This window comes from Salvia splendens, chromosome 4, assembly GCF_004379255.2.
Source record: "Salvia splendens isolate huo1 chromosome 4, SspV2, whole genome shotgun sequence".
Lineage (NCBI taxonomy): Eukaryota > Viridiplantae > Streptophyta > Magnoliopsida > Lamiales > Lamiaceae > Salvia > Salvia splendens.
In genome coordinates this window covers 40,494,929-40,510,628 of record NC_056035.1, presented here as the reverse complement: position 1 = coordinate 40,510,628, position 15,700 = coordinate 40,494,929, and the positions used below count along the sequence as shown (strand labels likewise).

General features: G+C 42.1%; 3 protein-coding genes across 11 annotated transcripts; 2 read left to right on the top strand and 1 right to left on the bottom strand.

The window, feature by feature from the left end:
- Nucleotides 1–4,464: 4,464 nt before the first annotated feature.
- On the top strand, nt 4,465–9,042 carry LOC121797816 (isoamylase 1, chloroplastic-like). Of its 9 annotated transcripts, none has more exons than XR_006049972.1 (9): nt 4,466–4,918; nt 5,108–5,290; nt 5,442–5,534; nt 6,067–6,219; nt 6,485–6,576; nt 6,926–7,067; nt 7,149–7,256; nt 7,984–8,098; nt 8,519–9,042. XR_006049972.1 is itself a non-coding variant. In XM_042196549.1 (9 exons), exons 3-8 carry the CDS (start codon nt 5,502–5,504, stop codon nt 8,549–8,551), a joined length of 561 nt encoding a protein of 186 aa, XP_042052483.1. In that variant the 5' UTR covers nt 4,466–4,918; nt 5,108–5,290; nt 5,442–5,501; the 3' UTR covers nt 8,552–8,579; nt 8,669–9,042. The 9 variants fall into 9 exon arrangements, 5 of the variants coding, with proteins under 5 accessions (XP_042052481.1, XP_042052483.1, XP_042052482.1 ...); XM_042196549.1 differs by lacking the exon at nt 7,984–8,098 and having other exon boundaries at nt 8,519–8,579; nt 8,669–9,042; XR_006049971.1 differs by having other exon boundaries at nt 4,465–4,918; nt 7,149–8,098; nt 8,669–9,042.
- Nucleotides 4,554–5,239, top strand: LOC121801138 (isoamylase 1, chloroplastic-like). The gene is made up of 2 exons (XM_042200591.1): nt 4,554–4,853; nt 5,108–5,239. The coding sequence occupies exons 1-2, from the start codon at nt 4,554–4,556 to the stop codon at nt 5,237–5,239; spliced, it is 432 nt and encodes a 143-aa protein (XP_042056525.1).
- Nucleotides 9,043–9,270: 228 nt separating the features above from the next.
- Nucleotides 9,271–10,161, bottom strand: LOC121801137 (F-box/kelch-repeat protein At3g06240-like). Its single transcript, XM_042200589.1, has one exon. The coding sequence runs from the start codon at nt 10,159–10,161 to the stop codon at nt 9,271–9,273; it is 891 nt and encodes a 296-aa protein (XP_042056523.1).
- Between the last annotated feature and the right edge of the window lie 5,539 nt (nt 10,162–15,700).

Genomic DNA, 15,700 nt, shown 5'->3' with positions numbered 1-15,700 from the left:
TCAACATTCCACTAACTTATTTCACCTACATATTATTTAATAATAATATATATATGTAGGACATATATTCCAATAACTTTCTTCTACTCACTTTTTAATATTTTTTAAAATACGTGCTGAAAAGAAATGAGACTCCTATTGCGGACGAGGGAGTACAACTTAAAAATGGCAGGGATATTTTTTGGCGAAAGAGAAAAATATCAAACTCCTCAAATAAAAATGGTGAACAACAAAACTAGTTAAAGAAATACGAGCAACAGGAAAATAAAACATATGAAACCTAAAATAAATTCAAGCTATGTAGATAGTACTATTTTTTATGTCCTTCAAAAATATAAATAATACTCCATTTGATTTGATATGGTATTAATGTATAATTAGTAAAGTAAGAAAGAAATAAAAATAATTTTAAAGCTATTGAATTTATTAATAAAAAATAGTAATCGGTAGTAATTTGGACTTTTGGTACTACTACTACTATTAGTAAGATAACAGATTTATTTGCCCGCAGGGGCGTAGCGCAGTTGGCAACGGAGGGGCAGATCTTGCTGCAATGAGCCTGAGTTTGAATTCCACTGCTGTCGTGTAGTTGCTTCCATCTCTCAGGCACAAGTGTGAGGCCTTGGGAGATGGGCTTCTGGCAGCCAGTGGGTTAAGGCCTCCCCTTAACGGGCTACGCTCGAATTCCACTGCTGTCGTGTAGTTGCTTCCATCTCTCAGGCACAAGTGTGAGGCCTTGGGAGATGGGCTTCTGGCAGCCAGTGGGTTAAGGCCTCCCCTTAACGGGCTACGCTCAGGCACAAGTGTGAGGCCTTGGGAGATGAGCTTCTGAATTCCACTGCTGTCGTGTAGTTGCTTCCATCTCTCAGGCACAAGTGTGAGGCCTTGGGAGATGGGCTTCTGGCAGCCAGTGGGTTAAGGCCTCCCCTTAACGGGCTACGCTCAGGCACAAGTGTGAGGCCTTGGGAGATGAGCTTCTGGCAGCCACTGGGTTAAGGCCTTCCCCTTAACGGGCTACTGCGTACCCTGATTGAACCCCCTCACATGATGTCGGGACGGAGTATGGGATAAACCTATAAAGGTTTATAAACTCTGTATCTATATCTCTCACGCGTTTGTATCTCTCTCTAAACAATGCAAGCCATGCTTCGAAGACGTGAAATGCTTGCCCGATCGTTGCCTATATATATACATTCCCTCCTCTCTTCCACCAACATCTCTCACTTTTGCTCCTACTCGAAGTTGAAAAAATGCCTCCGAAATCACCTCTCACCTCTGCCCTCGCCAACCTCTGCTCCCCCTCCGCCGAAGTCGCCGACCTCTCCGATTCTGAAGTCGGCGATCGCTGCTCCTACTCCGCCGATGTCGCCGACCTCTCCGATTCCGAAGTCGGCGATCGTTGCTCCTACTCCGCCGATGTCGCCGACCTCTCCGATTCCGAAGTCTGCTTCTCCTCCGCCGAAGTCTGCTTCTCCTCCGCCGAAGTCGCCGACCTCTGCTGCTGCGAAGTCTCCAATTCTAGTCTCTGCCACTGCTGCCAGATCCGCCACGCCGACTCCTGCTGCCAGATCCGCCACGCCGACTCCGCAACCAGCCTCTCAGAGATCTACCGCTCTGCTTCCAGAGTCTGCTCTGAGAGGAAATCTCGGCCGCCTATGCAATGACCGCCGCCGCCGCCGCCAATTCTCGGCCGGTGGTAAACAGTGATTTGGATGCTCCGCCAGCCGCACCTGAGCGTGCCTATCAGCAACCCAGTGGCGGAGCCACATTGGAAGAAGGGTACCATTGTACCCCCAAATTTCATGATAATTATATATATAGTTGTGGTTGATACTATGTAATGGTAGTAGTGCAACGGTAATTCGCTCCATTAATGTAACTGGATGCTCGTGTTCGATTCCCCTCAGCGGCGGTTTCTTCATTATTACTTTTTTTTTTACTTCATTTTGATTATTGAGGGCGGTTTCTTCATTATTACTATTTTTTTTAATTATTTTTCCTATAATATTGTAGTTAAATGAGGTTTCTTCATTATTACTTTTTTTTTTACTTCATTTTGATTATTGAGGGCGGTTTCTTCATTATTACTATTTTTTTTTAATTATTTTTCCTATAATATTGTAGTTAAATGACAACGGTTTCTTCATTATTACTATTTTGTTACTTCATTTTGATTATTTTTCCTAGAATATTGTAGTTAAATGACAACATATACTCCATACTCTTCTATACAATATATAAACATTATTACCCTGGTCTAGTAGGAATATTATATATTCATTATTACTATTTTTTTTACTTCATTTTGGTTATTTTTCCTAGAATATTGTAGTTAAATGACAACGGTTTCTTCATTATTACTATTTTGTTACTTCATTTTGATTATTTTTCCTAGAATATTGTAGTTAAATGACAACATATACTCCATACTTCTATACAATATATAAACATTACCCTGGTCTAGTAGGAATATTATATATTTCGTGCTTCCTCCGTCCACTTTTATTTTTTATTTATAAAATTCATATATATTTTCATCTACAATAAACATTACCTTAGTACTGTAGTGTTTTAAATAAATATTTTATTTTTAAAATTTATAAAAATTGAAATAAATTGACATAGTACATTTTCTCTTCTATTCAATAAACATTATGTCAATTGTTATATATTTTGAATTCAAGCATTAAGGTATATTATGTTAAGCTTAATTTATGCTAACATCAGATTTTGAAGTTCTGAGTTACGAAAATTATATATCGTACCCCCGAATTGAAAATTCTGGATCCGCCACTGCAGCAGCCAAAGAGAATGCCGTGGAGGGACTGTTCTAAGGATGATTTTTATCATCGGTAAATCGTTTTCGTAATTGCTGAGTTTTTAAACTGCTGTTTGTCTGAGTGGTTTATCTCTGTTTAGATATGATCTAAGAATAAAATATACAATCAGAGTTTCTGACTTGAATTGTATGTAATAGTGTAACTCTTTGTCACTGTTTTTGAAATGATAATAAAATAGCAATCACATTTCCGAGTTTCTGTGTCATCTAAATGAAATATGCAAAACTCCGTAATTCAACTAAATCACGAAAATAAGTTAAACATTCTCTAAGGCCATCCGCAATGGGCGGACGATGGCACGCCCGATGGCGCGCATCGTCCGCGCCATCGATCGTCCGCGCCCATTGCGGATACGGACGATAGGTCGCGGACGATCGTCGCGGCCGATACTAAGGGCGCGGAGGATGGCGCGCCCGATGCCTATCGTCCGCGCCATCGTCCTCCCCATTGTGGCGTACACGGACGATGGCCGCGGACGATAGGCATCGTCCGCGCCATCGTCCTCCCCATTGTGGCGTACACGGACGATAGGTCGCGGACGATGGCACGCGGTTTGGTTTTCTATTTAAAGAGCGTTTGTCATTCATTTGTGCATACCTCTACATATTCTCTCTCACAAATCCAACCAATATGAATCCCGGCGACGACACCAATAGTTCTAGTTCCTCTGATGAGTCCAGTAATAGCATAGATATAGCATTAAATGCAGTCGTTGAAACGGCGATGACGCATTGCTATGCGTTGATGCAGCGCCAGGCGGCAGCGGCAGCGGCCTCTGAGCAAGTCCATAGACCTATCTAGACAGGCCTCAATGCGCAACCAACAGGATCATGCGCAGCTCATGAACGACATGATCGAAGAAGTGTGGGCTCGCAACCGCCGTTGTTGAGTTCGCTTTTTTTTAATTCGCATTGTAATGTATTAATTTTTATTCAATGAAATGAAGTTTTTGAAATTCGTATTTTAATGTATTAATTTTGTTAAATTCGTATGAGTTTTGTAATAAATATTAAAAAATGATGATGTGGCGCGCCATAGGGCGCGCCTTAGGGCGCGTCTTAGGGCGCCCCACTGCAGGTGAGGAGGTAGGAGGATAAAACTGCTGACGTGGCGCGCCATAGGGCGCGCCTTAGGGCGCGCCTTAGGGCGCCCCATTGCTAATGCCCTAACGCAGATAAAAAAAACAAAAAATCGTCAACTCCAAACTGGAAAACCGTAAGGGCAATTTGGTCACCTTTCGAAACTGGAAAACCGATTAATTCATGAGATTACCTATTATTTTAGGTGGTGGCCCGAAGCCACACTCTCTCACTCACACCATCTATCTCTCTCACACACACAACACACACACACGACCTATATATTTTACTACTAACTTCTCTCTCACTCACACACACCAAACATATTTTTAACTTCTCACACACACATACACACAAATTACTTACATTTTGTATACTAGATATAACACAAAAGAAATTGGTATGTGAGAGTAATATTTTAGAGTAAATTAATGCTTAAAAAAATCAAAATATCTATAGGAAAACAAAATATAAACATTATGCCACGTGTAAAAATGATTTACTAGAAACTAAAAAATGGGTCCAACATTGATATCTGAGCAGCAGAGTGTGGAAGACGATCTTCACATCTCTCTCACTCAAAGTCTAAGGAGAGTCGTTAATGTCAGCAAACTAACAATCCGCATTTGCTCACATGGAGCTGCTCCGTTCTTCACTCATTCCCAATTATCTCGCTCCCAAACTCACTGCCAAGACGTATCTCCATCACCGCGAAAGGGAATTGAATTTCGGAATTCCGAATCATTCATTCTCCAAAAATACGGGTGCAACTGCGAAGCGATGCGCAATCGTCAATAGTTCAATTGAGAGAGGCGACGCCGACACTGCCTTGGTCGTCGAGAAGCCTCCGCCGAAGCCGCGCCTTTTCAAGGTCCTCCCCGACCGTCCCACGCCGTTCGGAGCCACGCTGAGACACGGTGGAGTCAATATCGCTGTTTATTCGCGCAATGCCGCGTTGATTTCTCTCTGCTTGATCAGGCTTCGGGACTCTTACCGGAGGTAGAATTAACTGTTTTTCGTATTGCTTGGATTGATTTTTGCGATGCGAAGTGCAATTTATGTATTGATGTATGTGAAATTACGAAACACACGTTGTAATTGGTGGAATTAAGTAGTGGATACTGCAATGGATTGATTACTGAGTGTGTTTTCTTTAATTTGAGTTCCTGTTATTCCTATTTTTGGCAGAAAATAGTGACTGAGGAAATTGCTCTAAATCCGCTTATTAACAAAACCGGGGATGTTTGGCATGTGTTTGTGAAAGGTGATTTCGAAGAAATGGCCTATGGCTACAGAGTTAAAGGGAGTTTCTCCCCGTAGGATGGTTTCTATTTCGACTCTTCTAAAATATTGGTCGACCCGTATGCAAAGGTCAGTAGAGTCTGGCTGTTTATGGTTTGTTTGTTTCTCTGTACATCTTGATTCTTGTCATGCCATTGTTGGAATAGGGAGAATGTCCGTGTTTTTTTATGAGTTGAGACCTAGACATATTGTAACTTTTCCGTCTTTGGCTACAATGTAGGCTGTTGTGAGCAGAGGGGAATACGGTGCCTTAGGACTTGATGACGATTGTTGGCCTCAGATGGCAAGTCCGGTTCCTTCTATTAAAGATGAGGTATTCATGAATCATGAATGTATTGATTATGAAAAAGCATACATTTATCTTTGTGAATGTTCCTATTGTGAAATATATGTCGAGTGTGCTGTCATGCTACTATTGGCAGTTTCACTGCTTCCAATATGATCCTAGTTCATAGCTTCAACTTCATATATGTCTCCTGGATCATAGCACAATCTCATTTTTGCTGCTGATATTGGAAAAAAGAGGATTATTTGAGAACTTCTTGGCAGAATTCGGTATTGTCTTATTTGTTCTCCGAGCTGTTTGGAAGGGATATGTTTTGAATGTTGGTTTTATTTTGAGAACAACTAATGAGGAGCATAGCCCTAGCATATGCCTTTGGTTTGCATTAATATTTAAAAGGAATGGCTCCCTTTTGTTTTTAGTTACAATGTTCCTTTATTACTTCAATTGATTCATTATTGGAAATTTTCAGCAGCATATGTGGATTCTAAGATTTTTTACTAGTTCACAGGAGGTTCTAGACATTTATTAAATGATGTTTTTACCCATCTTGATCTTGCAGTTTGACTGGGAAGGAGATTTGCCTCTAAAGCACCCGCAAAAAGATCTAATTATTTATGAAATGCATGTTCGTGGATTTACAAGGCATGAGTCAAGTGATGCCAAATTTCCAGGGACTTACCGTGGCTTGGTGGAGAAACTTGAACACTTGAAGGTATGACTGCAATTTTAAGCCTAATTTTCTTCAAAAAAGCATACTTTCCCCCTTCATAGTTTGTGGCCACTTCTTACTTCATACTAGTTGTTAAGCCAGGTGCACTTAAGCCACATTTTACCATAACTGCTTCTTACTGTATACTAGTAGTCTTGTTTATGCAGTCATAATATGGTCAGATGGACTATTGATAATATGATATGCAGACTTTATGTTTGAGAGATACTGTTAGTTTACTCTATGACATTGCTATATTCTTTTGCAGAAAATTGGTGTCAACTGCATTGAATTGATGCCATGTCATGAATTCAATGAATTGGAGTATTATAGCTATAACTCTGTCTTGGGTGACTACAAGTAACTTCTGACTTCCTATCTCTGACTTTAAATGTCCTCAGAAATCTTTGGATAGTGAAAACCTATATCTTGTGGTTTGAGAATAGTACTGCGATGCTTCTGGTGAATTATAAAAATCTGATCCTTTAATGTTGATTGCATTCCCTCTATCTGAGATGAAAACTCAGACACTTTTTTTTTATTATAAACTTATGAGGGTGTTTGCTGCTACAAGTATTCTTGCCTTTTTTGATACTGGCTACTAAAAGTCACCTCATCTAATGTGTCAATTTTATATGCCTTCACTATATGATGGAATTATTCCAGAGAAATAAAGATCCTAATTTCCACAACATTGTTTCATGTCCAGGATGAACTTTTGGGGGTATTCAACGATCAATTACTTTTCACCAATGGCAAGATATTCTTCAGCCGGTACTGGTAATTATGGCCTTGGTGCAGTGAATGAATTTAAGTACCTTGTTAGAGAGGGACATAAACAAGGGATTGAGGTAAAAAATCTGAATAATGAGTGAAGTATATTTTGTGGTGAGCCTTTTGTTTGAATCCTCCAAATTCTTTCAACGTAACAGGTAATTATGGATGTAGTCTTCAATCACACTGCTGAAGGGAATGAAAATGGCCTCACATTATCATTCAAGGGAATTGAAAGTAGTGTCTTTTATATGCTTGCACCCAAGGTATATCTATACTTATTATTTGAATTCCCGTGTCATTCTTGTTATTATTGTTATTTCACTAAAGAGTATGCACTTTTTATGGAGGTACTTAATTTGTTTGCTGCTTATATCGCATGAGCTTTGTATTTCATTATTTTCATATAGGGTTGTGAAAACACACATCACGTTCCTATTTTGATGTGTAGAGTGGTGTGTTGGCCATTTTTTTAAATCTCCCCATGATCCTATCATGCTGCGATTGTGTATATTGGTGCAAGGCTCTAGTGAATATCTATTGACTATCTGATGTATAAACCTGACCAATAACATTGTGTAGCTAGTCACAGATAAAGTTGTTGTACGTGTTTTTGTCTGGGCTCAACAGGTCTAGTTTTAATTTCTTCCAAGTTCCATCAGTCCAGTTTGAACATGTCATGCTCGTGGTCCAATCTTTGTATGTATTAATGATTTGTAACAGGTTCTTTGAAGTCTGCTTTTTCGTTGCGCGTGCTTGCTGCAAGTGCTCGACCTCATCCAGCTATATTCGTTATAGCTGCATTAGCTTTGTCTAATAGAAATATTGACAAATTGGTTCTTGATTTACTATCTGGGTAGTAAAATCTATGTCTTAAGAAACTTAATATTGTGGCCAACTTGAAACCATATATCTCCTTTTGTACTATCACTTTGAATTCCAGTACTACCCATATAAGAGATCAACCTATTGTGCTAATCTTATCATTTTCAGGTTGAACACGTAGATGATGCGTGCATATGATCTTCTTGAGATTGATTGTGAACTTATTGTTGCACGTCTGCCAATAATCATGCACCTATAATGCTTGTGTTTTTTTGTTGATAAGGTTGGTAGATGTTAGATGCTTTTCATTTTTACCTTTTCTATTTCAATATTTTGCATCCAAATGTCAAAATAGGATACAAGGTGAATGGCTGTCTTTATCTTCAAATTTTTATTTGCATATATTGTGAAAATGGAAACAATATCATGTTCTGCTCCTGGGACATTCTTTTTAATTTGTTTTCAACATTTTCAAGTATGGTTTTTGCATCTCCAAGATGTGGGGATGTACCTGAACTTTTAGATGTAAGGAAGCAATTTTCAGCAAAATATGGAAAAGAGGTCATTAGTTTTGCCATAGAGCTCCGTCTGCAGTGTGGTGTTAATTGGAGTCTTATTATTAGTTTTTTTTTGCATAGCTCTTCAATTTGACATGCTTGGCAAGGCTTGTCTTTGATTGCATCCTCTTTTGTATCTGCTACAGCTCCTGATGGACAGGCTAAAATCAAAATGTTAAATGGGATGCTGACTTATTTGCCAAAATGGTTTAGTTGATTCTGTGATTCTGCATACAGTATTATATTCTAGAGGTTGAAAATATTAATAAGAATTCATGTATGCTCTTCTATTTTAGCATCAAGAATAAGAATGAGAATGAGAATGAGGTGTATTCTGGTGCTCCTCGTCCTCGTTTCGAAGATGCAGAAGTCCATGTTCACCCAAGCAGCAAACTCTGTTCAACAGGATGCTAAGACACCGGGAGCAGAGAAACCACCTTCTGCACATGCTTCTAGCGTCAGCACAAAATTTGAGCCCAAAGCTACATATACTCAAGAACCATTGATTTTATTGCAGATGGCATGCCTTCTTAAATGCTTTATTTCTTAATTAATTTAATAAAGCATAAGAAATGCTTTACAACCTATGTAAATGTCTGTATGTTAAAAATTATGGAGCTTTATCTACGATTATATAGATAGGCGATCCCTGCCGGTTGACTAGTGCTTAGTCGCTGCTGATAAACTATTAGGTCGATTTTAATCAAAAATTATGCCATGAAAATTGGAAATTTTAAGAAACATAAAACTCGTTTATTATCATTACAATTTATGGAAAATTGAGTAAATTTAGGAACATCTAGCTAGACAAAGCAACACAAGTAACAATATACGCACATGAGTACATAAAATAAAATACTAGAGAAATAGCAAACAATGTAAATATAAAATAAAATTCCTAATAAGCAATATATTCTACCCTCATATTCTCCATCACCAAGGATTTGAGCGAAACTAAACTCGGACTATGAAAAACTAACTTGGAACTATCATGATTCCTCTCTTTCTTGATCTCTTGAATAGCTTTAGTCACCTTCGAGTAGTAAAATAGTCGAGAAGATCTTTCTAGAGCGAGTAAGACCCCCCCATCTTCGAATGCTTTAACGGCATAAAGCGTATCATGGTAGAGATTTTGGCGTAGCACAAAACCCTTTATAGTTTCGTCATCCAAAATAACATCATGTATATCATAAAGTATATTGAGTTTGAAACAACCATATAAAATATCAGGAAGTTTGAGCATATATGGTTTTCTCTTGATGACATAATCTTTAGTCCATGATTTGTCATCTCCATATACCTTCATGCACCATATTTCAACCTTATCATCAAAGTCATCATTGGTGAAGCACAAGCGTCCTCCCAAAACAGATAGCGCATAATAGTAACTTCTTCGACAGTGTTGAATACTAGGAGGACAAGAAAAATAGTTGAATAGCTCGGTTTCAAGATCGATGCAATAAACCCTAGGAGGGTTACTATTATCAGCATAACTACATGTAAGCCAGTGAAGATTCCCATTCATAAAATAAGGCACATCCATTTGATAAAACAATTCGAATTGGCTGTCAATTGTAATGCTTTTCCAATGCTTCGTTCCTAGAGTGTATACTTGACATGTGATGAGATAACTCACATGGGCAAAAATCCTAACAATCTTGCACTGACCACTTTTGCTCATTCCAAACCCAAATGCATAATCTTTTGAATCACAATCACGACCCATATCAATCCTGACGTACTCACGAGTGACTGGATTGCATATGAATACTTCAGACAGGGAGTCCATGTCGATCATGAAAAGCAAGCTGATGGAGTACGTACTAAACAAGCCCAACAGCAGTAAAGCCCATCAGCCTAAAGCCCAAGAAAGAGTATCAGTTCGGCATGACTAAAGAGTATCAGTCCGGCATGACTAAAGAGTTCAGTTCGGCACAACCAAAGAGTTCGGCCCCAGCCTACAGCTCGGTAAAAGCCAACCAATCAAACTCTGCTCTCAGGTCGGCATCAAGCTCTACTCTCAGATCGGCAAAAGCTGCTCGGCAATAATTCAGCAGTTCGGTCTCAGTATTCGACCGAACTAGGAGATAGTGGACTCATGCAGGATTTCCACCTCCACTACACCCACGATCTATTTAGTGGTGTCAAGCAGTCATTAACTCATGCAGGATAGTGGACCCATGCAAGATCGCCACGATCTCCACGACATCCACTACCTAGTAAATGGCTGCATGCCACGATCTTGGTTCAATGTATAAATAGAACCTAGATCAGATAGATAGGATTAGACTGTCTCGCTTTCTAGAGATCAAATACAAAATAGCAAGTCTGTATTGTAAGCTGTAGAAAACAGATCAAGCAATACAACTCTGCCCTCTTTTCTTCCCGTGGACGTAGATTTACCTCAGTAAATCGAACCACGTAAATTCATTGTGTCGTGATCTGCATTTTCCTGCATTCATCAACATCAAAAATTCGCCGATTCATCACTGGCGCCGTCTGTGGGAACCAGAGAACCAAATTTGTGATAAAGCGAATTTTTGACCCTTTTTCCACCCCAGAAAAATGCATACCAGATCACGAAGAAGGAACAAGCCACTCCAGGAGTCATCGCACCGAGTCTTCCCAGCAGCCCGATTTAAATGAAGCTGTCAAGCTGTTCTTGGCCGAGAAGCAGGAGGAGTTCTTAACCTTCCTGCAGAAGAGCCAACAGCCGGAGAAGACAACGACGGATTCTCCCTCCTCATCTAGGCATGAAAGTCACTACCGCAGTAGTGACGTGTCTTCCAGGAGAAAGAATCCTCAACCCCGACATGTTCCTGTTCCTCCTCGGTACCGGAACCACAGGAGAACTCCATCTCCTCCGTACCGAAGAGATGTCGGGTTCGCCATGTACGGAGCATTAAAGACTCCGTTCTCGGACGATATCACCCGAACTCCTTTGCCGCGGAACTACCGGACACCGTCAATGACTTATGACGGGCTAGTGGATCCTCATGACTTCTTGGGACGCTATCAGTATAATATGGCGAACCAGGGTCTCAATGAGGTCCATATGTGCAAGCTGTTCCCCGAGCTGCTCATCGGGAACGCCAGAAGGTGGTTCGACAGCCTTCCTCAAGGCAGCATTAGATCCTACCGAGATCTAATGGATGCTTTCCACAGGAGGTTCTTTCAGAAAGCGGAAGCCCGAATTACTTCGGCTCAGCTGCTTTCCATTCGTCAAGGTCGCGACGAAAAAATCAGCGACTTTATGACAAGATTCCACAAGGAATGCCTGCAAGTAGACGATCTCAACGATCTGCTTGTCATCTCGGCATTCCAAAATGGAATCCTGCCCGGAGCTCTCTACAGGAAGCTCGTTGAGTGCGGTCCGCAGACAGCTCAGGAAATGTGGGACATTGTGGACCAGTACTCCCGGGCCGATGAGGCAGACCGTCGCAAACGGTCGTTAGACAGCTCATCGTCCCGAGGAGACAGAAGGAAGCCCGATCATAGCGATCAGGGGCATCCTCGCCGGACTCCATTTGAAAGAATTCAAAGGGCTCCAGTGCAAGACAGATTGGGACCCCGTCTCAATCCCGAGAAGCCGCCCGCTCAGTTCGTACCGCTGAACAAGTCAAGAGCGGAAATTTTCGAACTACATTCCGATATGTTCGAAAGACCAAAGCGGATGACGAAATCAGCCACGCGGCGACCTCAGGATCAATATTGCTCCTTCCATCAAACCCACGGTCATGATACCGAGGAGTGCCGAAATTTGGCTGCAGGTATTGATGTTCTTGTGAAAACAGGAACGTTAAAAAAATACCAAAGCAAGCAGCCGAAAAAGAACAAAAGGCAGAGAGGTGCGAACTGCAATCCTCAGGATCCGAAAAGGCATGAGGATCCCGAAGACGACGACGAGCCGCAATATGATGGAGTAATCCAGACTATTGATGCTCTCCCTGCCGGGAAGACTAAGTCGTCCCTAAAAGCAGAACGCAGAGGTTCCAATCAAGAGGAGCCAACACATAAAAGGCTGAAGAAAGACGAAGTGATTACATTTTCAGATGCCGATCCCGTCCCAGCCATCTCTCCTCACCAAGACGCTATTGTCATTCAAGCCGGAGTGGCAAACAAACTGATCCACAGAGTATTTGTGGATACATGAGCGTCAGTCAGCATTCTTTTTAAAGAATGTTTCGATAAAATGGAAGTGGATCCAGCTCGGCTCAGTCCGGCTCCACTTCCTCTGAAAAGTTTCGCCCAGGAGGACACCCGCCCTGAAGGTATTATCAGCCTTCCGATCACGGTGGGAAAAGCGCCTACAAGCTCCAATACGATGATCGAGTTCTTTGTGGTGAAAGCTCGGTCCCCGTACAACATCATCCTGGGGAGAGACTGGCTCAACACAGTTCGGGCCGTTTGCTCTACTTATCACCTCACCATCAAGATCCCCACTAAAGGTGGGACAGCGGTCATCCGAGGTGATCAAAAGAGAGCAAAAGAATGTCTGCAGATTGCGCTTAAAAGTGCCGAGCAATCAGTTCGGCACCATCAAGCATAGCAATCACAGCAACCGGAGTCAGAGGCAAGCAAGATAACCGAAGTCACTTCAGAGCCGAACTCAATGACCGTTCAGTTATACGAAGATGATCCATCCAGAACGGTCAAGATCGGCTTCGCAGGAACGCCTCTACTCCGGGAAAAGACCATTCAGCTCCTCAAGGAGTACAAAGATGTCTTTGCATGGTCTCCGTTGGACATGACCGGAGTGCCCCCCGAGGTAATCACTCATCGGTTAAATATTGATCCTTCCATCCGGCCAGTAAAACAGAAGCAAAGACTCTTTGCGGCAGAAAGAAGCCAAGTCATCCATGACGAAGTCCGCCAATTACTAAAAGCGGATGTACTATACGAGGTGAAATATCCTTCTTGGGTGGCCAATCCTGTGATGATCAAGAAAAAAGGAGGAGGATGGCGGATGTGCATAGATTTTACCGATCTAAACAAGCACTGTCCTAAAGATTGCTATCCCCTTCCGAATATAGATAAAAAAGTAGAAGCTTTGATCGGCTTCGAAATTTTCTGTTTTCTTGATTTATACAAAGGATATCACCAAGTGTTGATGGATGAGAGTGACGCTCCGAAAACAGCTTTCATTACCGATTTCGGCATTTTCGCTTATAAAAAGATGCCATTCGGTTTAAAGAATGCCGGAGCCACTTATCAAAGGATGGTAGATAAGCTTTTTCGGCACCTAATCGGAAAACAGGTTGAAGTGTATGTCGACGACATAGTTGTCAAAAGCAAAAGCACTTCGGAGTACGAAGACAACCTCAAATCCACTCTCAACGTGCTCCGAAAAGCCAACCTCAAACTCAACCCCCAAAAATGTACCTTTTTGGTAGATTCGGGAAAGTTTCTGGGTTGTTTGGTTTCAAAGGACGGACTCAAGGCAAACCCCTCAAAAGTTCAAGTCGTTCAGAACATGGCAATGCCGAAGTCCATACATGACGTGCAAAGGCTAACCGGATGTCTAGCCGCACTGAATCGATTCCTTTCCCAAGCAGCCGAAAAGCAACTGCCGTTCTTCAAGGTGTTGAAAAAGGCACCAAAGTTCGAGTGGGGAGCCGAGCAGAAAAAGGCCTTTGACGAGCTCAAAAGTTATCTAGCCGAGCTTCCTATTCTCTCTGCTCCAACCGAAGCCGAAGTAATATTCTTATACTTAGCGGCATCAGATCAAACCATCAGCGCGGTGCTTGTACGAGAAGAAGGCCTAAAGCAGTTTCCCATCTACTTTACAAGCCGAGCATTAAGAGGTCCAGAAACAAGGTATCAACCTCTGGAAAAAATTGCTCTGGCGTTAGTAAATGCAGCAAGGAGACTGCGGCCATACTTCTATGCTCACAAGGTATGCGTCTTAACCGATCTGCCTCTTCGGCAAGTTTTGACCAAGCCAGAAGCATCAGGCAGAATCGCCAAATGGGCCATAGAGCTGGGAGAACACTCAATCGAGTACCTACCTCGGAAAGCCATCAAGGGACAAGCCTTGGCAGATTTTCTTGCAGAGGCCAAGTTCGATCAAGCAATCCCTGTCATTGCCGAACAGAAAAATTCTACCAATGCCGAACTAGCACAGCCTTTGGAATCCGAAGTAGAGCCGCCAGACTGCTGGAGCGGATTCGTAGATGGAGCTTCAAACAAGATGGGAAGTGGAGCTGGTATTTTACTCGTCGCTCCCGACGGACACGAGGTAACCTACTCACTTCGGTTCCTATTCCCCACTACTAATAATGAAGCCGAGTACGAAGCCCTCTTGGCCGGACTCCAGTTAGCGCAAAGTCTGCTCGTCAAATCTCTCAAAGTCCATTGTGATTCACAAGTCATAGTAAATCACATGTTGGGTACAAGTGAAGCTCGTGACGAGAGAATGAAGAAGTATTTGGACAAAGCGCAAAGCATCAGCCGAAGTTTCTCCTATTTTCGGATAATCCGCATTCCCAGAGCGGAAAATAGCCGAGCAGATACCTTAAGTAAGTTGGCTTCAGATCCGAGCTCAAAGGCGGAAGAATTAATGCATCGAAGCATTGATGAAGCCGAGGTACATTCAGTATCCAGCTCGCCGAACTGGATGACGCCGATCTTGCAGTATCTGGATCAAGGACAATTGCCCGAGGATAAGAGAAAAGCTCGGAAGATCACGTGCCGAGCACTTCGGTACGAACTTCATGAAGGAGTCCTCTTTAGAAAGTCTTACCTCCAGCCGTTATTGCGGTGCGTAGGACCAGAAGAGACGGACTACATCCTCAGAGAAGTTCATGAAGGATCGTGCGGCAGCCACATCGGAGCTAGAGCTTTAGCTAAAAAAGTTCTAAGATGGGGATATTATTGGCCAACCTTGGTACAAGAAGCAGTGCAGCTCGTCAAGACATGCCCGAAGTGCCAAATCCATGCAAATATCCCAAGGATGCCGCAGACCGATCTATCCACTATGCAAAGCCCTTGGCCTTTCATGCAATGGGGCATAGACATAGTGGGACCACTTCCTCAAGCTCCTCGGCAAATGAAATTCCTAATCGTTGCCGTGGACTACTTTACGAAGTGGGTGGAAGCTGAACCATTAGCTACGATAACGAGCTCGAAGGCATTGGATTTCGTCTGGAAGAACATAGTGTGCCGATTTGGCATACCCCACATCCTCATCTCGGATAACGGGACTCAGTTCACCGACAAGACGTTCAAGAATTGGTGCCAAGAGCTGAATATTCAACAGCGGTTCACTTCGGTCTCTCATCCACAAGCAAACGGACAAACGGAGGTAACAAATCGTATCCTGGTGAAAG

Coding starts and splice junctions, on each gene's coding strand:
- LOC121801138 (XM_042200591.1), top strand. CDS start 4,554: ATGGAGCTGCTCCGTTCTTCACTCATTCCCAATTATCTCGCTCCCAAA. Junction 4,854..5,107: donor ACGGTGGAGTCAATATCGCT/GTTTATTCGCGC, acceptor TATTTTTGGCAG/AAAATAGTGACTGAGGAAAT.
- LOC121797816 (XM_042196547.1), top strand. CDS start 5,502: ATGGCAAGTCCGGTTCCTTCTATTAAAGATGAG. Junction 5,535..6,066: donor TTCCTTCTATTAAAGATGAG/GTATTCATGAAT, acceptor TTGATCTTGCAG/TTTGACTGGGAAGGAGATTT. Junction 6,577..6,925: donor TCTGTCTTGGGTGACTACAA/GTAACTTCTGAC, acceptor TTTCATGTCCAG/GATGAACTTTTGGGGGTATT.
- LOC121801137 (XM_042200589.1), bottom strand. CDS start 10,161: ATGGACTCCCTGTCTGAAGTATTCATATGCAATCCAGTCACTCGTGAG.